This window comes from Scyliorhinus torazame, chromosome 14, assembly GCF_047496885.1.
Source record: "Scyliorhinus torazame isolate Kashiwa2021f chromosome 14, sScyTor2.1, whole genome shotgun sequence".
NCBI lineage: Eukaryota > Metazoa > Chordata > Chondrichthyes > Carcharhiniformes > Scyliorhinidae > Scyliorhinus > Scyliorhinus torazame.
Window position 1 is genome coordinate 36,082,836 of NC_092720.1, and position 27,561 is coordinate 36,110,396.

The 27,561-nt window shown below is 48.9% G+C and overlaps 1 protein-coding gene across 1 annotated transcript in view; it reads right to left on the minus strand.

The window, feature by feature from the left end:
* The window catches only part of pid1 (phosphotyrosine interaction domain containing 1), a 187,120-nt gene that overhangs the window by 107,062 nt on the left and 52,497 nt on the right, over nucleotides 1-27,561 (minus strand). Inside the window, exon 2 of the mRNA XM_072473928.1 lies at nucleotides 26,046-26,192. Within this exon, the coding sequence (XP_072330029.1) occupies nucleotides 26,046-26,192 (147 nt within the window). The remainder of the gene's footprint in view (nucleotides 1-26,045; nucleotides 26,193-27,561) is intronic.

The window sequence follows — 27,561 nt, forward strand, 5'->3', positions numbered from 1 at the left end:
TAAGTAAAACCGATATATGCGAAATTGAGAAAGAGAACCAGGAATTGAAAGGGAAATTAGCAGCAAAAGACGAAGAAGTGGCTGACGCCAAACGGGGTCACCAATCTTGTCTGGCGCACTTGAGTAGTTTCCAGTCACAATATGAGAAGGCTTATCAGGACCTGCAGCGTGCAGTCCTGGTAAAGAAAGAAACAGAAAACCAGTTAGAGAAGCTCCAGAAACAATGCAGTGATCTCAAGGCAGCCTTGAGAGCGCTCCACGCCACAACCACGGAACAAAGGCAGAGTACTTGAGACCATGCTAAGTGCCGAAAGCAGGTTGCAGACTTGAAAGCACTGCTTTCTGTCCAAAAGGGATTTCAAGAAACCTTTGGGGAAAGTTTAGAACAGGAAGACGGCCCTGATTGGGAAGAATTGTAAGAGACAGCGCAGAGATATGTTCAGGGAGCATGTGCGCAGGGAAAACCCCAAAGGAGGAAAGCACCCCCACCCCCCACACAACAGATAATACAGGATCCCATGAACCCTGTAACAACCCACCGCACCACCACAGCAGACGAGGCGGAGGTCTTATATTCCACCCCCCTCACAGTGCCCAATTACGGGACGCGTGTGCCAAAATCACACCGTTCCTCCCCGCTTCAGACCCACACCATTTTTTTGCCACCGTCAAACACCAGGCGACTATGTACGGCCTGGATGAGAAAGAGCAGGTAAAGCTCACGGTCCTCAGCTTAGACCCATCGGTCGCAGCAGCCCTTCCCGACCCACAGAATGTAGGAGGAGGCACCCTTGCAGAAATGCATACCGCGATCCTGGATGCGATCGGGTACAACCAGGGCGACCCCGTAGACGGTCTGAATAAATGCAGACAGAAAAAGTCTGAACACCCCACAGCGTTCGCAGGACGCTTGTGGATTCATTTTGAAGCCGTTTTCGGCAACGTAGATCGTGCCCATTTGTCCCCAGACAATATGGCCAAGTGGACCCGCACCCTTATCTCCCATGCCACGGAAGCAGGACAGAATGCCTGTAGCAATTATGACCCCTCAGAGGAGGCTCATAATGAGAAGTGGGTGGTCAAGAGATTGTCCCGCGTTTGGGAACAAGCGGCTCACGGCAAATCAGCCACGAGAACCCACGAGGAAAACCAAGCTGCCGCAGATGTGCAGGCAGTAAGAACCACTCTTCACAACCCCGCCTGGGTAAACGAGGGAAAGAACAGCCCCCCAGCCAAAACGCAAGAGTGCTACAATTGTGGAAAATTGGGACATTTTGCTAGAGAATGCAATGGCCCTAAGAAACCACAGAGTGCCCAACCGACAGGCACGCTCGATAAGAAAAAGGCAGAGCCCGTAGCGACCGAGAACTGAGGTGTCCACATGATGATTTAAAGGAGACACTTGGTGAAAAGTGTTGTCCTTTCGGATGGAACCTGCAGAATGTTTTATGTTGTCTGTCTGTTTGTTAAATGTTGTTCGTCCTACAGGAGAATTCTTTCACCGCCCCACACCCATTCACCTGAACTTTTAACTTTTCCCACTGACCCCCACCACCGCCACACGCCCATTCTGCTGAAACCTCTGAGGACTTGCCTCAGACACCCGATCGTAGCTACTCTTCTGATTTGATGGTAGAATCAGAACAGTGACCCCACCATGACGACTACATTTTTGTCCGTTCTTTGGTCACTGAAGCACTGGAGAAACGGCGTGAGACCCGCCCTGCCTGGGGACCCCCCCCGTTGGTCAAAAACGCTCGGGTAGGGAAGATACGGTATTGGTAGCCGTCCTACCCGGGGACTCCACCCAAATCGTACCCGTCGCGGCCCACACGCACCCCATTCGAACTTTTCTTTCAAAAACCGTTTTATTTTATTTAGGCAACCTTTGGGTTGCTGCCACATGCTATTTACATCCTAGAGCATTTGGATGATAAAGTTAGCACTGGTCCACCACTGGGAAGTGTGCCGTGTCCAAACATTTGTTTTGAAAAAAAAATGGGGGGAGAGTCACATACTGTGACCAATTATAAGGGTTTAATTGGCCCCAAGAAGGACAGACACACTAACACACCAGATATTAAACCGAAGTATTTACACACACTACGCTTGTCTTACAGAACTCCAGAAGCTCCAAGTCCGGAGAAAACCAGTAAACAGGAAAAGGAAAAGAGGACAGCCATGAGGACTTCTTTCATCGTGCTCAACATATTTATTATGGACCTTTGGTTGCGCGGGAACGCGGACCCCATTACTCCAAACCCCCCTGCCGTTAACGCTTCACTGCCCCGTAGTACCGAGGGCCCAGTCACCAACCACGCTGCATTATCCTGGTGTGCCAAGCTCATAACTTGGTACTCTCTATCGTACATCATTGAGGCACTGTTAGCATTGGCTATACTCAGTTGTGCAGTACAGACCATGCGCCTCCGCAAGTGGAAAAGGAGAGCGTACCGCGCTCGAACCCCGGTCTATCGGATCCGATCCCCGATATTCGGCTATGACCAGACCCCAGACCCTCGCGATATATGAATAATAAAACATGCACTGGCGGGTTTTTTTTCCTGTAAATAAAAAAGAGAATGTGTGGAAATGTATGATCCTGAGCTTGACTGCCAAGCCAGGAAAGGATATATTACATGTTGTAATTGATAGTGTATGTTTAAGGAGATAAGATTGTAAAAGACTTGAAGAATTGTTTAGGTAAAATTAGAGGTTCCCAGTTCATTTTTTTCCAGACACATGCCCCTGCCTGACATAGCGCCCTCAAGAATTATTTAGGTAAATTTTTGTGCATAGCTAGGGTCAGAGTAGTGGCCATGTGGGAGGTGCCCCCCCCGACCCCCCCCCCCCCCCCCCAGTCGGGAAACGAAGAGGACAAAATTTATGTGATCCTTCACGCTTCGCGTTAGGATCACAAGGCGGGATTGTAGCCATGTAAAATGGCTGCGTTCCGATTAATCTGGCCAAAACCCAGTTTAAAATGGCTAACCCGAAAGACTGCTGGGAAAAGCAGCCAAGAAGACACAAGCAGGCAGCTGCAGACAGTTTTGCATATTCGGCTCTGGGAAGGTAGCCCAGATCGATACACAGGGCTATCACCAGCCCATCAACCTAGGTATTCACAGTTGCATTCAGGACTGTTTGCAACCAATCTATTCAGACATCCACAGTTAAATCAGCTATCCCCGGGAACAATTGCAACATATTAGCAATTGAATACCGGGCCAGACCTGTCGGCGCCTGCAGTGGCCGAAACAAAGACAGGTGAGCGACCACCCCCCGATCGAGGAATCGCCTCACCATTGGACACATCGACCCCAGAGATTGGGGACAGAATCCAATCACTTGGGACTCAGGGTCAAGGGCCACCCCGGGAGGTGGGAAGCCCCTAGGCCCTATAAAAGCGAAGGTCCAAGTTCAGATCTCTCTCTCTCTCATCTTCGCCTGCTCGAGACCTTCGCAAGACCAGCCACAGTGTATAGTAAGTCTGAATCCAGCGATCGCTATCCGGTAGAGACACCTAGCCACCGACCTGTAGCAGCCTTTTGAATCCCGCGGGCCAGATTTGATTGGACAAGCCATTCGTTTCCCTGACCTGGTGGGCTCTTCCTAAGTTAAGTATTGGCCAGTAGTGATAGGTTTGTTATATAGAAAGTAGTATTAGGGTATTAATATTGCTTGTTGTATATAATAAATGACCGTTGTTTTAATCCTTACTAAGCGGTGTGCTGTGTTATTAATCATAACCTGAACTTGAACCACGTGGCGGTATCATAAAGATACCTGGCGACTCATGAGCAAAGGTGACCTAAACAGAGCCAATAGACTAAGGTTAAAAAGAGCAACAGTCACAAAGTTAGAAAACTATTTTTTTTTGAAATTTCAAGTACCCAATTCTTTTTTTTTCCAATTAAGGCGCAATGTAGCATGGCCAACCCACCTACCCTGCACATCTTTTGGTTTTGGCGGTGAGACCCACGTAGACACAGGGAGAATGTGCAAACTCCACAGGGACAGTGACCCAGAGCCGGAAAAGTTAGAAAACTAAAGAACAATATTTGAAAAGATAATCGGCTCTGGGGGCTCAACAGATCCCCACTTTCAGTAAGAAATTAATCGAGCTTCCAGAGGAATGATAACTGGCTGGGGAAAATCATTTACTCTATTTATATGGAAGTTCCATCATTTTCCTATTGAAGTTAAGGCAGGGCACCGAAGAGGCACACAGGATTTTAGGATTACTTTATTTAGCCCCCCCACCTCATCCTTTTAGTTATTTATACCACTCATTATTGTGCAAGAACAGGTGGGCACCTTTTTCTGATGTCTGTTCATTATCCACTTTGGGAAAGGGGGCCGATCTTTATTTATTGCCTGCTCCTCTCTCTGTGCGCCCTGGGCAGGTAATGAACACATACTGGGGAAATCACAGGTTATAGGCCCCATCACATCACTCCGTGGTTCAATGTGACTGGGCTCCCTCATTATCTGCATTTGAAAATCATTGACACATTATTTCAAGGTTAGACAGATTTTTGATCTACCAGTGAGTAAAGCAGTGGTGGGCAACCTGTGGTCCGGGGGATTTTTATTTTGTGTACCTTACCTCACATATTACTGTACCATCAACGCGACCGGCATAGCGCCAGCAGAAGGTTTAGTGGGCTGAAGACTCCGGATCCACCTCAGTCTCGCGTTCCCAGATGCTGGTGGGAAAGTGCGCTGCAGTCAGGAGCAGCGTTGTCCAGACACGCAGACACGGACCAGACAGTTCGGACCAGGTGACATTGTTTATATTCGCAACTTTGGGGACGGCACCAAGTGGGTCCCAGGAACAATAGTCCGGCAGACAGGGCCAGTGTCATACTCGGCTCGAACTCAGGATTGGGTGATGAAGAAGCACATGGATCACCTCAGAGGCAGGAGACCAGCTCTCCGTGAAGCTCCTTCGGAGGTACCAGTTTCAAGTCAGACAGCCACGGCACAAATGAATCCAAGGGTGCGCCCCCTGGGGGACCCGATGCAGAGATTCCGGAGGCCGAGGATTCGGACTCCGATATGGAGACCCAGACATCGGAGGTTTCTGACGGTGAACCGGCGGGAAAGCAACTGCCAGTCTGCCCCCCCCCCCCCGCCACCCCCCCCCTGCCCCCCCCCCCCCCCCCCCCCCCCTCTCTGCGCGATCATCAAGGAAATGACATTCGCTGTCCTGATCGAGCCTCGCAAGAGGCCCAGCTACGAGGGAAAAGAGCAGGCCCTCCTGCTCCACCTTCCTTTAACGGGTTTTTGGACTTTGTGGCGGAGGGATGCTATAATGCACAAGACCTACGCGATCAGACCTATTAGCCTCCCCGTGAGTCTCGTGGAATACGAGCTTCCCCGCTGAGGGGCACTTCAGCGGAGTAAATGGACTCTAGCATAAAAGCCGGCCCAGCTGAGAGCCGAATATGCGCAGTCCCGCCTGGGACCAGGAGTGCACTGTGTGTATGGCCAACTTCGTAACAAAATAAGTTTCTTTACGTCTCTCGTTTTAGACTCTTCTGTGGCCACTAGAACCACCTACATGTAAAAAAAGTTATGTAAACATAAATGAGAGTTATTTTTCATTGATACCAAGCTAAATTGCCTTGTATTTTTAAACTAAGTTCCTTTCATATGCTGCCATCCAAATCTCAGCCAAACCTTCTCCAGAGGGCCTGAAAATCACAAAACAATTCGAGAAACGGCAACAAACCTGAAGGAGATTCTGTGCAGAGAGGTTCAAAATGAAGTGTGGAGGTGCTAAAGATCAAATGCTTTGCTCTTGATGTTCATTAGCACTAATTTTACAAATCACATCACGTAATTATGCAGCATGACTTCACATGCAAAGAATGAATCTCATTATTTGAAGGCTACAGAGAAGCCAGTTACAAAGAGTGAGGATAAACTTGGTGTTTTTCACTTTCACTGTTCATTTCTGAACTTATCGAAACAAAATCTTAGCTAGTGATGGCAGGTGATATCATTGGGGCAATTACTTGGTGGGAGAGCTGGGCTTTTGTGTGGGGAAGCTGAACCAATATCAGTTAGATGGTGCTTTATCAACTCTGGAATCGTTGTTCATTGTTGGGGTGTGTCGTGCAACTGATATTTCTGCTCAAGAGTGTGCACTTGACAAATAGCTGATCCTAATTGTAAGGTTTTCGGGCAATTCGGCCTTTTTGGACTGCCCAAGGATAAAACCCAGAGACTGTAAACTGGACACTTTTCAGCCAAGGGAACGTAACCAGATTTCCCAGCAGGCTTGGTCCACTGAGCTGAGTGGGGGCATAGGTATTTACAAACCCCCCCAGGAGCTACAAGGAAGAAGGAGCCAGACAACTAGATAAGATTAAAACACAGACAAAGGGGCATGGTAATGCTGTAAGGGGCCTGCCTGCAAGCAGGACAATGGGATGGTCATAGCCCCATGCAGATGTAAATGACTTGGCCTCCACCAGAGCAGAATCCAATTAACACCCCATCAACATAGCAAGGTGAGAATAGCAGCCATCTCCGGAGCAGCTGGAAGACTTTGAAAATCTTCACAAGAGAGCTTAACCTTGTTATCCCAAAAAGCAGACTGTCTGGGCTCAGTATATTGCGCTGGAAAAGCCCCTTGAAGATAAACGGTAGAAAAAACCAAGTTGGAGGCGGACCTGGGGGAGGTACTCCAATCCTGACAGAAGCCACCGGCAGGAACTCACTGGGTGGAGGGGGCGGAGTCGGCGCCAAATTCAAATCGCGGCAGGTCTGCCTGGCTGGAAGGAGCGGACCTGCGAGGAGAACCCGGAAGCGAACAGCTCTGACCGGCTCAAAGGGGGCGGGACCAGCGGGAACTTTAAACTTGGACCGATACAACGCAAAGGGGGAGGAAAACCCGGAAGTCGACAGCTCTGACCGGCTCAAAGGGGGCGGGACCAGCGGGAACTTTAAACCTTACCAATTCAATGCAAAAGGGGCTGGCCGAACACAGGAAAAAGCCAGGTAAAACGGATATAAAAGGGGCTGTGTTTGGATTGAGGGTCTCTTGGCTTGACCTCTCCACCTTTGACTTGACCTCCTGCAGCCTGTGACTGTAAGTACCCTGCAGCAGCTTGCGAAACTCCCTTGACCTTGATAGTGGTTGAGGCTTTGGGGAAGGGGACTTGATTTGTGTTCTGTGTCATTGCTAAAACTGTGTAACAATAAGATTTTACGTTGTGTCCGCTATAGTACTTTCTGAATAGACTTAGTTTGTGTTAGAGTTTAAGATTTTATTATAATAATTTCTTCTGTTGATGATTTTGACCTGGGTTTTGCAATAAACCTTGATTTGCTGATAATTGGAGTCGTTTAAATTCTTCAATCTCTCACCAGCGATCTCTGACCAAGTCATTGTTAAGATATTCCTCACCTTAATTCCGGGTTCAAGAATCTAGGGTCATCTTGAACGATTCACTCAGGACAGGCTGCTGGTTAGGTAATAAACAGCAGTGTCCTATTCTCTCTCTTGGGAAAGCTACTCCAGCGAAGTAGGAACCGGGTGGGTGTTGCACCACCGGCAAGAGAGAGAATCACCTGGGCATTGGTGGGGGTCTGGATATCTGTGTGATATAAGCCTCAGGCTTCCGGTTAGGGATAAACGGCAGGCTTGATTCAGTGCTCTCTTCCGTGGAGGTGTCCCAGTGCGGCATCCCCTGGCCTCTGAAGTTTCAGTGCCAGCTGGAGAGAGACACACACCGATACTCAAACCCCAGATATCGGCCCAGTAGTGGAGTAGCAGAGATGGCACCCTCTACATAATTGAGTCAACAGAGGAGCTGCTGAGGGGAGGAACAGGAGGGAGCAGTGATTTAAAAAAAAAAAATTGGACAAATATGAACCAGAACACAAATCAGTCTGACCTGAAAACAGACGGAGATAAATGTTTACCCTAACATCTTCATATATCGGACAGCTGAGGTTTAATCTTGTATTGACTGATAGCACAAAGGGGGTGATCTACGTTTGCCAATAGCGATTGCAGCCGGAATTCTCTGGCCGTTACGATTCACTTTCCCACTGGCAGCGCACCCTCACCCGTGGGTTTCCCAGCGGCATGGGGTGGCTTCAATGGAAAATCCCATTGGCAAGTGGCGAGAAGACAGAATCCCACCGCCAGCGAACGATGCGCTGTCGAGAAACCTGTGGCTGGAGAACCGGAGAATCCGAGATGTATTCCAGAGGGTTTCATCACATGAATTGCTCCCACGTTCCAGCCAATCATTGGCCAATACATCCATCCAAGTGATGTCCTGCCTTCCTACGCCAATTGGAAAGCAAAAAGACTCATTACCCAATTGGATGAGACTTGACTGTCAACCAAATACCCCCTTCGTCGCTTTCCCAATAATTTTAAATCTTGTGAAGAGAAATATTCAAAGAAATTTTTTTTTTAACTTTTTAAATATCTGTATGATGTTTCTTTCATGCAGCAGTGTCCTGGAGACTGATCTTTAATCCCTGAAGGTCCCAGGCCAATCCTGGAGGGTTGTCAACCCTAGGGTGATAACAAATTGTCCTCCACTGGGAAAGATAACTCAGTAGTTCAGGTACTGCACAAGAGACCAGCTATGTCAAATACCAGAGGACCTCATCTGGCATTGACAACCTCTGAGACTGTAGGCCCAGAAATATATTTCCAAACACAATATTTATGCGAGGATAATTAGCTAAAATAAGTTTACAATTCCAGAAATGCAAAAGGCTAAGCAACTGGGATTACAGTACTGAAAAGTATTGAGTCTTCTGATTCACTGGGTGCCTGGGTCATTTTTCATATGTTATTAATTAAACCATAAGCCTGCTGTTTTAATCATATCATACTGCATTTATTGGACAAACTGCATAACTGTAACATGGAAGATAAGCTTGGAGTGAATGGCGTTTGTCATGGACAGAGGTTTTTAAAAGAGTGCAGGGTTTCTAATTATTTGCCAACTTTTTGTTTGGTGAGACATACTCAACATTTTTCTTTGGGAACAAAACAGAGCATAAAATCGGCCGGAGCAGTAGCAGAAAAGGGACATGATGAAACCAAGATGCACCAAATGGCTGTTTGTGCAGCTTTGTTTCAGCTTCCAGGGAGGTTGACGTCGACATTCTCACAGATTTTGCTGCCTTTCCTGTTGCAATTTCAGTCAATCTTAACACGGTTCCTTGAACTATTTGCTCGCTTTTGGGTCGTTGGTCAACAGAACAGCTTGCATGAGAAGGGAGAGCAGTCCACATCATCATTTCACGAGGCGGCTTCAAGTGCCTGGGGGAAAGGCAGCAGGGATACGTGGAGACAATCAATGTGCTCACGGAGTGGGTTGAATTTGCCTTCCCTTTCCATCAGCGGGGCCTTCAAGTCCTGCCAATGGCGACGCCCCCCTTCTCCCACACCGCCGCAGTGAGGCGGGTTCCCCGATGGTGTGTCTGGCGAACGGTGCAAAACACCGTTGGCATTGGTGGGACAGGAAGATCCCGTGGCCAGCCAATGGTGAGCCTCCTCCGCTGCTGGGAAACATGCTGTGGGGGTGGAAAATTCCACATTGTTTTGGTAGTTGGCAATGGGATAACGTTTGGCAATCGCTGGAAGCTGGTGGTAGCTTAGGAAGCACTGTCATGAGAATCTGACTAGCCACCGGGGAGTGCGATTGAAAAATTTTCCTCTCTGAGTAAAATACAAGCAGCTGTTTCTCCAGTGGAGAGTTGTTTTCAGTGAAGGATTGCCAGGGTTCTCAAAAGCAAATGTACTTGTTGTGTGCAGGCTTTGGATAATTGCGGTAAGGCTTCATGAGGAACCTTTATTACGGTTGTGAAAGCCCCAAGCCACAAAACATCCTTTTGTCCCCCACACATTTCACTTGCTTTATGCTTTCTTACCGTGTGGAATGGAAATCACACAGAACAGCATTCAAGCATATTGCTGTTCATCAGAAGGCCAGTCAGCTCAAGGTACCTGCTCCAGCTCTTTCAAAGAGATTTAAAACCCAATGTCACTAATGAAATTTGTATACAATTTATAGCATAGAAGCAGGCCATTCAGCCCAATATTAGGTCTATACTGGTTTATTGAGAGCTGGTGGCTCCAAAGTATGAGCCGCCTTTTATTTTACTTTATTTCGTCCGATTGACAGATCTTTTAATTCCTTTCTTCGTCACGTACTTATCTAACTTTTCCTTCAATTGGTGTGCGAGAGTCACTACAGCCACTCATGTGGCAGTAAGCTCCACATTCTCACCTCTCTCTGAGTAAAGAACCGCATCCACGCTGAAATGGTTATCATTGTGCCACAAATTCCCCCCACATACGATACTCACTCAGTGGGCTGGATATAGTGGAGGCCGCTGAAGCATGCATGGTGGGAGCGGGGTGGGGGGGGTGGAGGGATTCGGCAGAAGTACCTACGTTGGATTCCTGAAATTGAGAAAACTGTCCTCAGTTAAGCTGAGGGAAGGCAACTAGGTTCTTTAATGAGCTCTTAAAGCCAATTCCTCCCTGAGTCTATTGAGTTTGCCTGCAGCCTTGCAAGGGGGTGTTCCTCGTTGACAGGCTCTGTGATGCTGATCGAAGGACCTGGTATCTTGAAGGGGGCCATTGAAAGTCATCCCCTGCACTTGCTTCTGAGCCCCGATGGCTCCCTCTCCAGCGGGCCCTCCTCGCGAAACCAAACCTGCCCTTACTCAACTGTGTATTGTGCACTAGCATCAACCTTGGAGCTTGGACCCAGTGCATTACTGGCAGCAACACTGCTCCTGGTGATGCTATAGGCAATAGAGGGCTATCTGTTTGGTCAGCAGCTCTCAGTGGGATTTCTGCCCTCCAGGAGCCTGAATCGCATGGGAGGCCCGATAATGGCCAGTTAACTGGCTGCTGGGCACCCCTCAGAAGTGACGTGGGGTTCCTGCCGGTTCTCCAACTGGTGCAGTCGGGGGGGGGGCAATGTCACTGGAGCAAAATCCAGCCTAGTTTGTCAATGATAATTTTCAGCTCTCTGTAGTGGAAATCTTTGAAAGCTCCTAGGTCCAATAAAAGGCAACTTACCCAAAACTCGCAAGTGCGTTATGTGTAATTTAATGGTCATTGATTTCAAAGACAAAGGGCGGGATTGGCCGTTGCCCGACGCCGATATCTTAATCGGCGATCGGGCGGAGAATCCACACCGACGCCCAAATCGGGGCCGGCGCCAGTTTGACACCGGTCAGCCGTGTTTTGCCCCCTCAGAAGTGGCATAATTACGGCATTGGCACGTCATCGGCAGGCTCTCCCACGATGCTGCGTCCCTAATGGGCCGAGTTCCCAACCACGCAGGTGAGGTGTGGTCTGAGCTGTCGGGAACCTGGCGTGGCGGCTGCAGACTGTGTCCAGCGTCACCACACTTGGCAGGGATCCATGCCGCTGGCTGGGGGGGGGGGCTACCGTAAGGGTTGGGGGGACTGGTGGGGGTGGACAGGGGGTGGCCTGTGGGGTTGCGGATGGCGGGTCGGGTCCGTGCATGGCCGGTGCCATGTTGTACGGCGTGACTGTCGCTGTGCGCATGCGCGGCCAGAAACCGGCCATTCTCCTGCTGTTTTCGGCGCAGGAGCAGGGAGTACCACCCTGCGCCGCTGCTAGCCCCTCACTGGTCCCGGAATCGATGAGGGTTCGGCGCCGATTTCCGGGTCGTAAAGTGTCCGGGAATCCAGCCCAAAATGTCATGGTATTTCAGAACATGTGTACACGCTAACTTTAATTTCCACTGTTGTTCGAAAAGCATATCTACAAATTTCCTTTTTTGGTTGCTTCCCCCCCTTCCCCACCCCAGCTCTTCATAATCTTCATTTCCAAAAAGTCAAGAAACCGCTGTGAATGATTATTGTAGAGTTTAATTTCTTGGGAAATCTAATGGCAGGGAAGGACCTATTTGGAGTTTAATCAACTCCCTGGAACATCCTCAATCATTCTCCTGGAAGTAAAAACAAAGAAACTCAGCAGGTCAGACAGCATCTGTGGAGAGAAACAAGCATACTGGGCTGGATTCCCCGGACCCCCAGCTCCGTGTTTCTCGCTGGCAGCGGGATTCTCTCTTCCCACCATTTGTCAATGCAATTTCCCATTGAAGCCACCCCACGCCACCGGGAAACCCGCGGGAGGGGGCCAGCGGCAAAAGTGAATCCCGACGGCCGAGGAATTCCATCCAATATTACAGGTTGAGATGACCATCCACCATGACTGAAGAAAGATAGAAATGTAAGACCTTCTAAGATAATGGAAGGGAGGACTGGGGCAGGAAGAAAAAAAGGGGAGTTCTGTGACAGGGTGGAGGTCTGAAGATTTCATGATGCACCAGCCAAAGAGAGTGGTAATGGATACAGTAAAGAAACGAAGGTCGTGTCCAAATGTGGCAGGAATGACCATGTCGCAACTGACTGAATGGAGCTCAAAGGGATAAAGAAAGAAGACAAGACCATATCAGCAAAACAAATTAAAAAAAACACAGATTGAGATGATCTCAACTTGTTGAAAACTCAATATTCTCCGACTCCCCGCCTGGCCGGAGAATCGCCAGGGGGCGGCGTGAATCCCGCCCGGCCGCCAGCGCCGTTTTTTTGGCGGGGGCGGGAATCGCGTTGCGCCGGTCGGGGGCCGTTGGCAGCGCCCCCCCCCCCCGGCGATTCTCCGCTCCGCGATGGGCAGAGCGGCTGCCCGTTTTCCGCCTGTCCCGCCGGCGTAAATTACACAAGGTCCGTACCGGCGGGATCTGGCTCTGTGGGCAGCCTGCAGAGTCCTCGGGGGGGCGCGGGGGGATCTGGCCCCGGAGGGGGGCCCCCAAGGTGGCCTGGCCCGCGATCGGGGCCAACGATCTGCGGGCGGACCTGTGCCATGGGGGCACTCTTTCCCTCCGCGCTGGCGGCTGCAATACTCCGACATGGCTGGCGCGGAGAGAACCCCACTGCACATGCACAGGAATCACGCCAGCGGTTCTGGGAACACGCTGCCGCTCCTGTGCATGCGCAAACTCACGCCGGTTGGCGGAGGCCCTTCGGCACCGGTTGGCGCGGCACCAATCACTCCAGCGCCGGCCTAGCCCGCCCCGGGCAGCCCGACGCCGGAATGGTTCACGCCACTCTTTGGCGCCGGTACGGCTCACCCGCCGGATATGGAGAATCCCACCCATGTTGAACCCAGAAGGCTGTAAAGTGCCGAGTCGAGAGATGAGGTAATATTCCTCAAACTTGCATTGAGTTTCACTGGAACAACTTAGCAGACCAAGGTCAGAAAGGTCAGAGTGGAAGCGAGGTGGAGAATTGGAATGACAAGGGACAGGAAGTTCAGAGTTGTGCCACCGGACTGAATGGAGATGTTCTGCAAAGTGGTCACCCAGTCTATGTTTGGGTCCCAGTGTAGAGGAGAATACATCGTGAACAGCCAATACAGTATATTAGTGTTGCATCTCCTGCGCTTGCTTGGAAATGTGGTGTAGGGAAGGTGTAGGGGGGATTAGTGGTGACTGAGGTATGAACTAGGGTGTCACAAAGGGAACCGTTCCTTCAGAATGCTGAAAGGGGAGAGCATGGAAAGGTATGTTTGCTGGTAGCATCATGTTGGAGTTGGTGAAAATGGCAGAGTATGATCCATTGAAAATGGAGGCTGGTGGAGTAGAATGCGAGGACAAGGGGAACACTATTATGGTTCTAGGAGGAGAATGGGTAAAAGCAGAAGTACATGAAATGGATTGGACATGGTGGAGGGCCCTGTCAACCACCAGTTGAGGATAAAGGAAAACATATCAGAAGTGCACCAGCCAGCTTCCATGGCTATAGTTTCATGTTGCATTATTAAATATTCATCACATGCTCCAAATATAAATAATTTTACTATTGTAAACTTATCCATTAATATAACTACCAATTACAAGTGAACAAGTGTGACTCCTTCAGCTCAGTGGTACATCAGCAATAAACCGAGAGTACCTCCTTCCAAAGTCATATGAATGAACTGCCTAGTGGGTTAAGAGGTAACATTGTGGTTATTTGTAGACCATATCACCTGTCTAGTTGAGAATAGAATAGGTGTACTAGTTACTTCGGGGGGAAATATGGAAAATATGAAGAATAAGGGAGAAGCTGTTTTTAATGAAGAGCACATTGCCTCCAGTATAATACATTTGTAACATAATTTCAAATATGGCCATGGTTAGAAGTATGGATATTTTCTAAGATGAAGAATTCTAAGGTTTTGACATTAATTCTTGAAGTATGTGATGTGTTGGGTGTTCTGGATCACAAACAGGTCACCAACACTGGAAGTGGTGCAACTCTATTTTATTATAAGGTTAACTATATTAACATACTTGAACTGTGGGTAAATGCAATACCAGCTTTAACTGTTGACCCTTGCCTAGTCCTAACCAGGTGATGCACTCAGCACATGGTGAATGTCTGTGTTGCAGGCTGTGAGCTCTGTGCTCCGAGCTGGCTTGCAACTAGAATGAGCGGGAACTCTCCTGTCCCCTGTCTTTTTAGTGCGTGTGCTTCACTGGTGATTGGCTGCGGTGTTGTGTATGCTGATTGGTCCCACTGCATGTCCATCAGTGTGTGTGTCTGCACCATAATATACTGGTGTATATTATGACAGTATGTTTTTAATTTTTTTTACATTCTTCCCTTTTTTGTTTCATTACAGCCCATTCAAGACAGCAGGCAACTTTCTACACAAAAAACACATTGTGCTATTGACCGGTACAGAGTATTTGCTGCTGTTGATGTGAAAAATAAACCCTCTTGACCCTTACCTAACAGAGAAGGCAATTGCAAATAGGTCTTTGTTTCTCTTCCCTAATGGATGACCCTGACTGACATTTTGCTGACTCTGTCTTGTCAGATGTGGAGCATAACTGTTAATAGCTCAAACCTAAAATATTTGCATGAACTATATGAACTACAAAATGCCTTCCAATCTAAACAAGTCAAGCCCTTTTCAGGGCAGCGGTAGCAACACCACAAACAAAAAAGAGAAGATAAGACGAGGGGGATGCCATTGAAGCCCTCAAGCCCTGACCCCACTATTCTGATCTGTACCTCAACTTCATTCATTGGTCTTTGCTTCATTATCCAGTAACCTGACCTATAAGAAACCAATTGACCACAGCCATGAATATTTCCATTGACCTAGCTTCCACAGTATTTTGGAGAAACGATTCCAGAATTTTATCGCCATTTGGCTGAAAATGATTTCACTGGTTTTTGGCTTAATTCTATCCATTTGGACTGTGCCTCCCCCATCAGAGGAAATAGCTTCTCTGCAAAAGGTAACACAGTAAATATTTGGGATCTTCTGTTAATTCTAATAGTGCAAGTTGTGTACCAGGGTGTTATAGCTGAATTAGGGAGGAAGCTTGAAAAGCCAAGGTTCCTTATTCTGGGAATGCTCATTGGAGCCTAACGTGTCTTGAGATGCTTCCCACAGTGCAGTAATATGTCCCCACCTCACAACATTATGTGAATGCTTGCAGATCTTACTCTCAGTACATAGGTTGTTTGTGCGCATGATGCTCATAAACTTGGCTGAACAGATTGTGTGCAGATTGGCTGGTGCTTTTCCTATGTCACAATGGCTAAAGAGAATTGGATATAATCTGATATCAAGCATCTTCCAAAGGTTTAATTTAAAGGGGTAAATCACGACAGGAAAGTACAAAGCCCTGGTTTGCTCCTCTTGCTCCACGTGGGAAGCTGGGAACATTTCCAGTGCCCGCGGTCAGCACGTGTGCAGGAAGTGTCTCCAGTTACAGCTGCTGGATGCCCGGGATTCAGAGCTGGAACGGCGGCCAGGGACACTGTGTACATCCGCAAGGTGGAGAGAGTCGTGGATAGCACGCATAGAGAGGTAGTCACACCGTAGGCTCAGACTCCACTGACAGGCAGGAAATCGGTGACCACCAGGCAGAGCAAGAGAGCTAAGCAGAGAGTGTTGAATTCTCCTGTGGCCATTCCACTGCAAAACAGACATACCGTTATGGATACTGTTGAGGGGAATGACCTCTCAGGAAAAGCAACAACATAGAATCATAGAAGCCCTACAGTACAGAAAGAGACCATTTGGCCCATTGTGTCTGCACCGAACCTTTGAACGACCACCCAGGGGCCCCAACCCTGACCTGTAAACTCACCCTAAGGGGCAATTTAGCATGTCCAATCCACCTAACCTGCACATCTTTGGACTGTGAGAGGAAATCAGAGCACCCGAAAGAAACCCACACAGACACGGGGAGACAGTCACCCGAGGCTAGAATTGAACCCGGGTCCTTGGCGCTGTGAGGCAGCATTGCTAACCATTGCGCCAACGTGCCGCCCTCCAAATTCCGCCAGCCAATTTCATTGCACCATGGTTGGTTTCACTGCAGAGGGGATGAGTAATAAGTGTGGAAATGCAATAGTTATAGGGGGATTCAATTGAAAGGGGAATAGATAGACGTTTCTGTGGCCGAAAATGAGACACCAGGATGGTATGTTGCCTCACTGGTGCCAGGGTCAAGGTTGTCTCAGAGTCATTCTGGAGGGGGAGTGTGAACAGCCAATGGTCGTGTACACATTGGTACAAACGACTTAGGTTAGAAAAAAGGGATGAGGTCCTAAAAGCAGAATGTAGGGAGTTAGGAAGAAAATTGAGAAGGCGGACCTCAAAGGTAGTGATGTCATGATCACTACCAGTACCACGTGCTAGACAGAGTAGAAAAGCAGGATATATCAGATGAATACGTGGCTGAAGAGATCGTGTGAGGGGGAGGGTTTCAGATTCCTGGGGCATTGGGACAGGTTCTGGGGTAGGTGGAACCAGTACAAACTGGACGGGTGACACCTGGGCAGGACCGGGACAGATGTCCTCGGGGGAGCATTTACTAGAGTGGCTGGGGAGGGTTAAACTAAAAAGGCAGGGGGTGGAAACCTATGCAAGGAGTCATAGGAGGAGGAATCAAGGACAAAAACAAAAGACAGAAAGGGGAATAAGAAAAGTGAGAGGCAGGGAAACCAAAGACAAGCCTTAATGCATGTAGTATTCGCAATAAAGCGGATTAACTAATCGTGCATGTAAACAAGCATAATATAATTGGGATTACGGAGACATGGCTGCAGGGTGACCTGGGATGGGAACTGAACATCCAGGGATATTCAGTATTTAGGAAGGACAGACAAAAAGTAAAAGGTGGTGGAGTTGCATTGCTGGTCAAAGAGGAAATTAACCCAATAGCGAGGAAGGATATGAGCTCTGACAATGTGGAATCTGTATGGGTCGAACTGAGAAACACCAAGGTGCAAATAATGTTAGTGGTCATTGCATATAGACCCCCAAACTGTAGTGGTGATGTTGGGAATGGCATTGAACAGGAAATTAGAGATGCGGGTGATAAAGGAACATCTGTAATTATGGGTGATTTTAATCTGCAAATCAAATTAGTCACAATACCATAGAGTATGAATTCCTGGGGTGTATATGGGGTGGTGTTCTGGACCAATATGTTGAGTAACCAACTAGAGAACAGGCCATCGTAGACTGAGTCCTGTGTAATGAGAACGGAATCATTAACAATCTAGTTGTGTGAGACCCCTTGGGGATGAGCGACCATAATATGATAGGATTTTTCATCAAGATGGAGAATGACATAGTTGATTTTGAAACTAGAGTCCTGAATCTTAATAAAGGAAACTACAGTGATATGAGGCGTGAGTTGGCTACTATCAATTGGGAAATATTACTTCAAAGCATGACTGTTGTTGGCAATGGCAAACATTCAAGGAACGTATGGGGGATCTGCAACAATTGTTTATTCCTGTCTGGCACAAAAGTAATGCAAGAAAGGAGGCCAAATCATGGCTTACAAGGGAACTTAGAGATAATATTCGATCCAAGGAAGAAGCATACAAATTGACCAAGATAAACAACAGGTCTCAGGAATGGGAGCAGTTTAGAATTCAGCAAAGGAGGACCAAGGGACTGATTAAGAAGGGGAAAATAGAGTACAAGTGTAAGCTTGCAGGGAACATAAAAAATGATTGTAAAAGTTTCTGTAGGTATGTGAAGAGAAAAAGACTAGCAAAGACAAATGTAGGTCCTTTATAGTCAGAAACAGGGGAATGTATAATAGGGGACAAAGAAATGGTTGAGTAGCTAAATACATACTTTGGATCGGTCTTCACAAGTGAGGACACAAATAAGATACCAGAAATATTGGGGAACACAGGGTTTAGTGAGAGGGGGGAACTGAAGGAGATCAATACTAGTAGAGAAATGGTGTTGGGGAAATTGATGGGATTGAATCCCCAGGGACTGATAATCTACATCCCTGGGTCCTTAAGGAAGTGGCTCTGGAAATAGTGGATGCAGTGGTGGTCATTTTTCAAGATTCGATAGACTCTGGAACAGTTCCCACAGATTAGGGGGTAGCTCATGTAACCCCACTAATTACAAAGGAAGGTAGAGAGAAAACAGGGAATTATAGACCAGTAAGCCTGAAGCTGGTGGACTCACCTGATGAAGGAGCTGAGCTCCGAAAGCTAGTGATTCGAAACAAACCTGTTGGACTTTAACCTGGTGTTGTAAAACTTCTTACTTTGCAGAAAATGGCCTGGATTTTGTATTAAGAATAACGGCAAGGCAATTTGAGAGCCCCATTGTAACAACGTAGGTTGGACAGCAGGTTCTGGCTTCTGTGCACGCACAGTTGAACAAAGAGATCAGCAAGCGGCTGTCGGATTTCTCCTGCTCCTCCACATATTTCATTAAGAGACTTCACATTCAAAGACATGGAGGATATTGAGGTATTGCCCACAGAACACACCGGAAAAGGATAATGTTTGAAAATACAGGCGTAAGCAATTTTTTCAATAGTGTGAAGAATCTTAATTATTGCCAGGTTTTTTTCGCACTAAAAAATGACTTTTACAAATGTGTGGTCTTAAACCCAGCAAACCACACACATATGTTTTGGTCGTGTCCAGCAGTGGAGGAGTATTGGAGGGGAGTGGCAAGAGTGATCTCGAAGGTGGTGAAGGTCCGGGTCAAGCCAGGCTGGGGGTTAGCTATATTTGGGGTAACGGATGAACCGGGAGTGCAGGAGGCGAAAGAGGCCGATATTGTGGCCTTTGCGTCCCTGGTAGCCCGGCGAAGGATTTTACTCATGTGGAAGGAAGTGAAACCCCCTGGCGTGGAGGCCTGGATAAACGGCATGGCGGGGTTCATAAAACTGGAACGGATGAAGTTTGCGCTGAGAGGATCGGCTCAGGGGTTCTCCAGGCGGTGGCAACCGTTCCTTGACTATCTAGCGGAACGTTAGGGGAAAATAGATAGCCAGCAGCAGCAGCCCAGAAAGTGAGGGGGGGGGGGGCAACTTGTTTTTGTTCTAGTTGGGGTGGTGGGGGGAGCACCATTTCTTGTTACTTTGTTAGTTCACTACTTTATTTAAACAATGTTATCTATTAGTTATTGTGTTACCGTTTTTGTTGATTTGTAAGGGGGAAAATTGTGTTTGAAAACTTTAATAAAATATATTTTTAAAAAACAAATGTGTGGTCTTACTCCTTCAAATTCTACTTATTGCTGGAGATTCCAAAGAATAAACTTTAAGAAAAAGTTTTCTATCTGTCTATTTTATCTCTCTCTCACAATCCCATTTTTCTCCCGTTTGCTTTATTTTGCAGAAAGAATGGGGGGGGGGGGCATTTTGGGAGGGGTGTTCCTGTTGTGCACAGCTCACCCTCCAAAGGAAGAACACCCCTTCCTTCCTGCCTTTTCACCTTGATGCACAATCAATAACCACTAAAGAGAGGTTGTAGTCCAACTGAAGGCTTTAATAAGCTAGATGTTTCCCCCAGCAGCTCAGGTACAGAATGAAGGCTGCTGGGGCGGCACGGGCTCTTAGACCCCGCCTAACAGGGCGAAGCTACCATACATCTTGACCAATAGGAAGCATACAGTTTCTACCAATGGTGTTCCAGCATTACCAGGTACCGTAATACCTCTACTACCACATTCACCCCTTGTTAAAAAAGAGTCCGGCGTGGGTGGTGGCCTGATACTACAAACTTGGCAACGTGGTAGAATTAGTTATGGAGGTACCGTAATACCTCCGTACATCATTTTGTAACTATTTACAATTCTAATAACTATTTACAATTTATGATTTAAATTTACAATTTAAAATGAAGCAATCAGTCGATCAGGGGCCTTGGTCGTCCTCTGTGATTGTCGTAGCTTCGGTGGTGACTCCGGTGGAGGCTCGGACATCTGTGACTCCGGGAGCGTGGCTTTGATCACCGTGGCAGCTTCGACACCCCTAGACGGCGCTGGTGGGGAAAACGGCTGACCTGGGAAGGGAGCGCCTGCAGGGTGCGTCGGTGAGTGGGGGAGTCTAGGCGGGGCCGGCGGAAGGACCGACCCTCCTGTAAGATGCCCTGGTGGAGGGGAGGGTGGGACTGGTGGCTGGAGTGTGCGTGGGGCTCCGGCGGGTGCCAGGTCTCGTAGGGAGACCGTATCTTGTCGGCCGTCAGGGTACGCCACGTAGGCATACTGGAGGTTAGTGTGGAGAAGATGGACCCTCTCGACCAACGGGTCCGACTTGTGCGCCCGCACGTGTTTTCGGAGCAGGATGGGTCCGGGAGCTGCCAGCCAGGTCGGGAGAGAGGTCCCAGAGGAGGACTTCCTGGGGAAGACAAGGAGACGTTCGTGAGGTGTATGGTTGGTTGTGGTACAAAGCAGTGCCCGGATGGAGTGGAAGGCATCCGGGAGGACTTCCTGCCAGCGGGAGACTGGGAGATTCCTGGACCATAGGGCCAGTAGGACGGTCTTCCAGACCATTCCGTTCTCCCTCTCTACCTGTCCGTTACCCCGGGGGTTATAATTGGTCATCCTGCTCGAGGCGATGCCCTTGCTGAGCAGGAATTGATGCTGTTCGTCGCTCATAAAGGTGGACCCCCTATCACTATGTATGTAGGCGGGGAACCTGAACAGTGCAAAGATGCTATGGAGGGCTTTGACGACGGTGGTTGCGGTCATGTCGGGGCAGGGGATGGCGAATGGGAACCGGGAGTACTCATCAATCACGTTCAGGAAGTACGTGTTGTGGTCGGTGGAGGGGAGGGGGCCTTTGAAGTCCATGCTGAGGCGTTCAAAGGGACGGGAAGCTTTTATCAGGTGCGCTTTCTCTGGCCGGTAGAAGTGCGGTTTGCACTCCGTGCAGATTTGGCAGTCCCTGGTGGCTGTCCTGACCTCCTCGATGGAGTACGGCAGGTTGCGGGTCTTGATAAAGTGGAAGAAGCGAGTGACCCCCGGGTGGCAGAGGTCCTCGTGGAGGGCTCGGAGGCGGTCCACTTGTGCGGTGGCACATGTGCCGCGGGACAGGGCGTCCGGAGGCTCCTTTAGCTTCCCGGGACGATACAAGATCTCGTAGTTGTAGGTGGAGAGTTCGATCCTCCACCGCAAGATCTTATTGTTTTTTACCTTGCCCCGCTGTGCATTATCGAACATGAAAGCAACCGACTGTTGGTCAGTGAGGAGAGTGAATCTCCTGCTGGCCAGGTAATGCCTCCAATGCCGCACAGCTTCTACTATGGCCTGGGCCTCCTTTTCGACTGAGGAGTGGCGGATTTCAGAAGCATGGAGGGTACGGGAGAAGAAGGCCACGGGTCTGCCCGCTTGGTTGATGGTGGCCACCAGAGCTACGTTGGACGCATCGCTCTCGACCTGGAAGGGGAGGGACTCGTCGATGGCGTGCATCGTGGCCTTTGTAATGTCTGCTTTGATGCGGCTGAAGGCCTGGCGGGCCTCTATCGACAGGTGAAAAGCTGTAGATTGGATCAGGGGACAGGCCTTGGCTGCATAGTTGGGGACCCTCTGGGCGTAGTAACTGAAAAATGCTAGGCAGCGCTTCAGGGCCTTGGGGCAGTGAGGGAGGGGGAACTCCATAAGGGGGCGCATGCATTCAGGGTCGGGGCCTATAACTCCATTTCGCACTACATAGCCGAGGATGGCTAGGCGGTCGGTGCTAAGCACGCATTTATCCTTGTTGTATGTAAGGTTAAGGATCTTTGCGGTCTGGAGGAATTTTCGGAGGTTGGTGTCGTGGTCCTGCTGGTCGTGGCCGCAGATGGTGACATTATCGAAGTACGGGAATGTTGCCCGTAAACCGTACCGGTCCACCATTCGGTTCATCTCGCGCTGGAAGACCGAGACCCCGTTGGTGACACCGAAGGGAACCCTTAAGAAGTGATAGAGCCGCTCATCTGCCTCGAAGGCAGTGTATTTGCGGTCACTAGTGCAGATGGGGGGCTGGTGGTAGGCGGACTTAAGGTCCACCGTGGAGAAGACCTTGTAATGCGCGATCCTGTTTACCAGGTCGGATATGCGGGGGAGAGGGTACGCGTCCAGCTGCGTAAACCTGTTGATGGTCTGACTGTAGTCGATGACCATCCTATGCTTCTCCCCGGTCTTTACCACCACTACTTGAGCTCTCCAGGGACTGTTGCTTGCTTCAATGACTCCTTCCCTCAGTAGCCTTTGGACCTCTGACCTAATAAAGATCCGGCCCTGGGCACTGTACCGTCTGTTCCTGGTGGCGGTGGGTTTGCAATCCGGGGTGAGGTTCGCAAACAGGGAAGGTGGGTTGACCTTAAGGGCCGCGAGGCCGCAGACAGTGAGGGGCGGTATAGGGCCGCCGAATTTGAAGGTTAGACTTTGGAGGTTACACTGGAAGTCTAAACCTAGGAGTGTGGCTGCGCAGAGGTGGGGAAGGACGTAGAGCCGGTAATTTTTGAACTCCCTTCCCTGGATTGTGAGGTTTGCTACACAAAACCCCTTTATCTCTACTGAGTGGGAACCGGAGGCCAAGGAGATTTTTTGACTAACGGGGTGGACGAGGAGAGAACAGCGCCTTACCGTGTCAGGGTGTATGAAGCTCTCCATGCTCCCAAAATCGATTAGGCAGGACGTCTCGTGCCCGTTGATAAATACAGTCGTTGTAGCAGTCGAGAGTGTTCGAGGCCGGGACTGATCCAGAGTCACCGAGGCTAATTGCAGCAGTTGAGTGTTCTCTTCGGGCAGTGTGTGGTCAGCCGAGCTGGGGTCCTGGGGGTTCATCTAAGGTGGCGGCTCCCATTGGTCGCACATGGCTGGGGGTGCACAAAATGGCGGCACCCATCCCTCTAACATGGCGTCCGCGGGACAAGATGGCGGCGCCCGGGGGCCGCACGTGGCCCTGGAGTAGGAAGATGGCGGCGCCCGCTGGCCGCAAGGGGACCGTGGAGAGGTTTGTGGTGGCGGTCCGCATTCGCCGCCGGAGACCGCGACAACTGCACGGGCCTGGCATACCACCACGAAATGGCCCTTTTTACCGCATCCCTTGCAGGTGGGTGCACGGGCTGGGCAGCGCTGGCGCGGTTCTTGGCCTGCCCGCAAAAGTAGCAGCGGGGCCCCCCGGGGATGCCAGGCCGCCTTGCAGCACAAGCTTGTGGGGGGGATGGGGGATGTCTCGGGGTCGGCAGTGGAGGGGTTCCACGCTGCTCAGGGGGCCTGCAAGGGCCCTTGCCTCCTTGAGACCTAGAGTGTCTTTTTCTAGCAATCGCTGGCGGATATGGGAGGATAGCATGCCTGCCACGAAAGCGTCCCGGACCAAGAGTTCAGTGTGTTCGCTCGCCAAAACTTGCGGGCAGCTGCAGTTTCTCCCCAACACCAGGAGTGCACGGTAGAATTCTTCCAGCGATTCCCCAGGGATTTGTCGCCTCGTTGCTAGCAGATGTTGGGCGTAGACCTGGTTTACCGGGCGAATATAATGTCCTTTTAGCAGCTCTGTTGCTGCATCGAAGTCTTCCGCTTCCTCGATGAGTGTGTAAATCTCCGGGCTCACCCTTGAGTGCAGGACGTGCAGTTTCTGCTCTCCCGTGGGTGTGTTTTAGGCAGTCCCGAGATATCCTTTAAATCACGGCAGCCAGTGCTTGAAGATTGCCACTGAGTTCTGGGGGCTGAGTTGCAGACACTCCGGCTTGATTCGGAGCTCCATCCTTTTTAAATCTAGCTTATTAAATTGATGCACGATCAATGACCACTAAAGCGAGGTTGTCGTCCAACTGAAGGCTTTAATAAGCTAGATGTTTCCCCAGCAGCTCAGGTACAGAATGAAGGCTGCTGGGGCGGCATGGGCTCTTATGCCCCGCCTAGCAGGGCGGAGCTACCATACACCTTGACCAATAGGAAGCATACAGTTTCTATCAATGGTGTTCCAGCATTACCAGGTACCGTAATACCTCTACTACCACACACCTCAAATGGTGAAAAAGCAACAGACTGGCCACTTTCCTTTGTCTTCCACGGTCCAAATTATTATGGCAGTGGGGTTGAGATTAGACCCTTAAGTGGCCAATAGGCATCAGGGTGCTGATACCTTACTGCCCACAGTATGTGGGAAAGCTCAGGGATTGATGGGAAGGGTGGGCAAGCCATCCATTGTATTTGAAATACCTCCCCATGCCTCAAAGGGCGGTCAAATTCCTCCACACCCTGCCCCACGTTAGATGACTTTCATCTCATCAATATGAATTCTCACCATAGAAAGGGTGGACGGGGAACAGGGTAACTCAATGAGATACTTATCCCCAACTCGCCTGAAGGATTTTTTTCATCATACCTAGTTTTGCTGTACTTCATTCATAGAATAAAGGCCAGGGGGTTGATTTTGAGCCTGCACTAGCCATGCACGGGGATCGGCGGAGTGGCGGAAAATCCCACGCAAATTGGGAAACGTGATTCTTGCTGGAGAGATTGCGTTTCCTGATTTTTCTCGCCCCTTGCTGGTGAACTCACAAAGTTCATGCCCACGAAGGACGTGAACCTCATTTGAATAGATTTGCATCAATTTCAATGTTAGTAGCGTGCCCTCTGCCACATGATTGCCCCCTCACTGAATATTCATACCTGGCCAGCGTGACGTCACATCAGTGAGGTTTACAACAGGTTTGGCCAGACGACAAGCAGTCGGGGTAGGGGGGTGGAATCCTGCAAGGATTGTTGGGGATGGGGGAGAACCCCAATCCTTCCTGTTTTGGGGGCTGGGGCCGTCAGGCAGCAGTAATGACCGGAGCGCCCTTTAAAGATGATGCCCAGATCCCTGGGGAGTCAGTTTCCGGCTCTTTTGGGTCCCATCCCATCAGAGTGAACCACATTTTTTTTTCTCCAAGTGGCTCAATATTTTGAGAGAAAACTAGTCCGTGTAACTGGATAGTTACACGGCAGTTTTCAGTCTGAGCCTAACACTTTGCCAAATTCTGGTAAGATACCACCCGAAGTGTAAATGTTTACTCGTCACAGAATAAAGATAGAGCACGCCAATACTGATGATTAAACACTTGGGCAATTAGCAGTCTTCTCCATTGAAACTGTGAACTCTCCCTTTTGTTGCCACCCATGTTATTTACAAAATGGAGGAATGATTTAAACTATTCCTTTCTGAGATCCTGCTAAATTATATTTCAATCAGAATTCTCACCATCAGGAGTTAAGGGAAAAAGGAAACTGCTTCTTTGTTTTTCTCCATTTATCATTGACTTCAATAACTTCAGTGCCAACAGGAACTTCAGTGCCAACAGGAAGTTGCAAGGAGGCTGGTTAGAACCCACAGTCCCTCGCATCTTTAGATTTTATTGCTGGCTCCATGATCAGTATCACCTTCTCCCAAATAAAAATTTGCAGGGAAAATTACAAGTGTAAAAGTCAATGGAATATGTAGCACTGTGTGTAATAGTCTGAGGTAATGTCTAAAGACTCAACAACCATCTGCCTTTGGTGTGCTGTGAAGAGACCTGTTGTCTGTCATGGATACTGGCGTTCTGTCCGGACAGTAAATGTTACATTTAGGTTAGGAAATAAAAACAACCATACCTTGTCCCAGCCGGTGAAATAATAAATAGCAGATTGTTGCCCGAAAAATAATTAAATCAAATCTCATCAAGCAGCTGTCGGGACAATATCTACAACAGTTGAAACAAACCTTGCGTTCTGTGTACGGCTGGTCATTTTTCAGAGGGGCTGTGGGGGACAGTTCAATAGCCTCTGGTTCGTGAAAGATGACGGTTGGTAGGGGCTCCTTCCGAAGTGTCAGAACATTCAGTTTTGTCTTCAGCATGGTCTGAAAGTGCTGGAATGCAAAAGAAAAATGAATTGAACATGGTAGGTGAGTGACATTGAGTTTGCGTTAACCCCTTAAATAACATTGGGATTCCCTCTAGAAAGAGATCCTTACGATGAGACTTGTTTGTTTTTGTTACCCACAATAAGGAATGAAATGCTACTGAAAACATGACAATCGGAAAAGTCTTCCGTGTGAGTTTTTCCAGCGAACATATTGATGGATGATCGGGACAGCAAACAATTGAAGTACAACAATGGGAGGGACACTGAATGTACCCTTAAAACTTACACTTTCATCTTACCCTAGTTTGAGAAGGACCATTTTTCCAATGGCTCCATAACTACTGCTTCTCAGTGAGTGTGCACAATTATAGACTACGTTGTGTTGTTAGATTCCTTCATGTCCTTGTGTAGCAATTATCTGATAGTGATTGCTAACTCTTCAATTGCACCAGTTGGACGTTAACATCTTGAGGAAATGCAGTTTATTGAGCTGTATCCTGACACTGAGGAGCAAGGCTGTTTCAAACCCTTGAACTTACAAAATAGGAGCAAAAGTAGGCCATTCGGCCCCTCGAACCTGCTCCGCCTTTCAATAAAATCATGGCTTCCATATTCCCACTGATAACCTTTGATTCCCTCGCCTAACAAGTCTATCTAACACCACCTTAAAAATGTTCAATGACCCCGCCTCCACCACCTTCTGAGGCGGAGTTCAGAGTCACATAGCCCTCTGAAAGAAAATATTCCTCCTCATCTCTGACCTAATAGGGTGACCTCTAATTTTAAAACAGTGCCCCCTAGTTTTGGGGGATGCGTGCATGCGCGGACCTGCGGCGTGCAGAAAAGGGCCACGTATGACAGCTGGAGCAGCGCGGAACACTCCAGCGCCGTGCTGGACCCCTGTGGGCTTCAGAATCGCTGAGCCAAGAGGCCCGTTGACGCCAGCGTGAAACACTCCGGTGTTTACGCCAGCGTCAACACTTAGCCACGTTTTTAGAGAATCCCAGCCAATAATTCCAGAGATCTGACTTGATTCACTACCAAAGTTTCATATTATGACACCACGTCATATTCTGTACTTAATATGGTTTTATTATTGTTGCAATGGTGTTGGCTCATTGATAGGGTCTTGAGACTTGTGTATTTCAACATAAACACTTTTATTTGTAGGCTTTAACCATCTACAGTTCCAAATATAGTCTTGCATGGAACTCTTCCAAGCAGACTTGCTGCTGAGCGAGTTCCATCCTTGACTGTTCTCTGACCATGTGACTACGTACATCACTCTGTGGGTAGTGCCACTCTCCATCCCCACGTTGATCCTTGCTTGCTGAGCACCTTACATTATAATGCATGGAGGCATCACAATACGG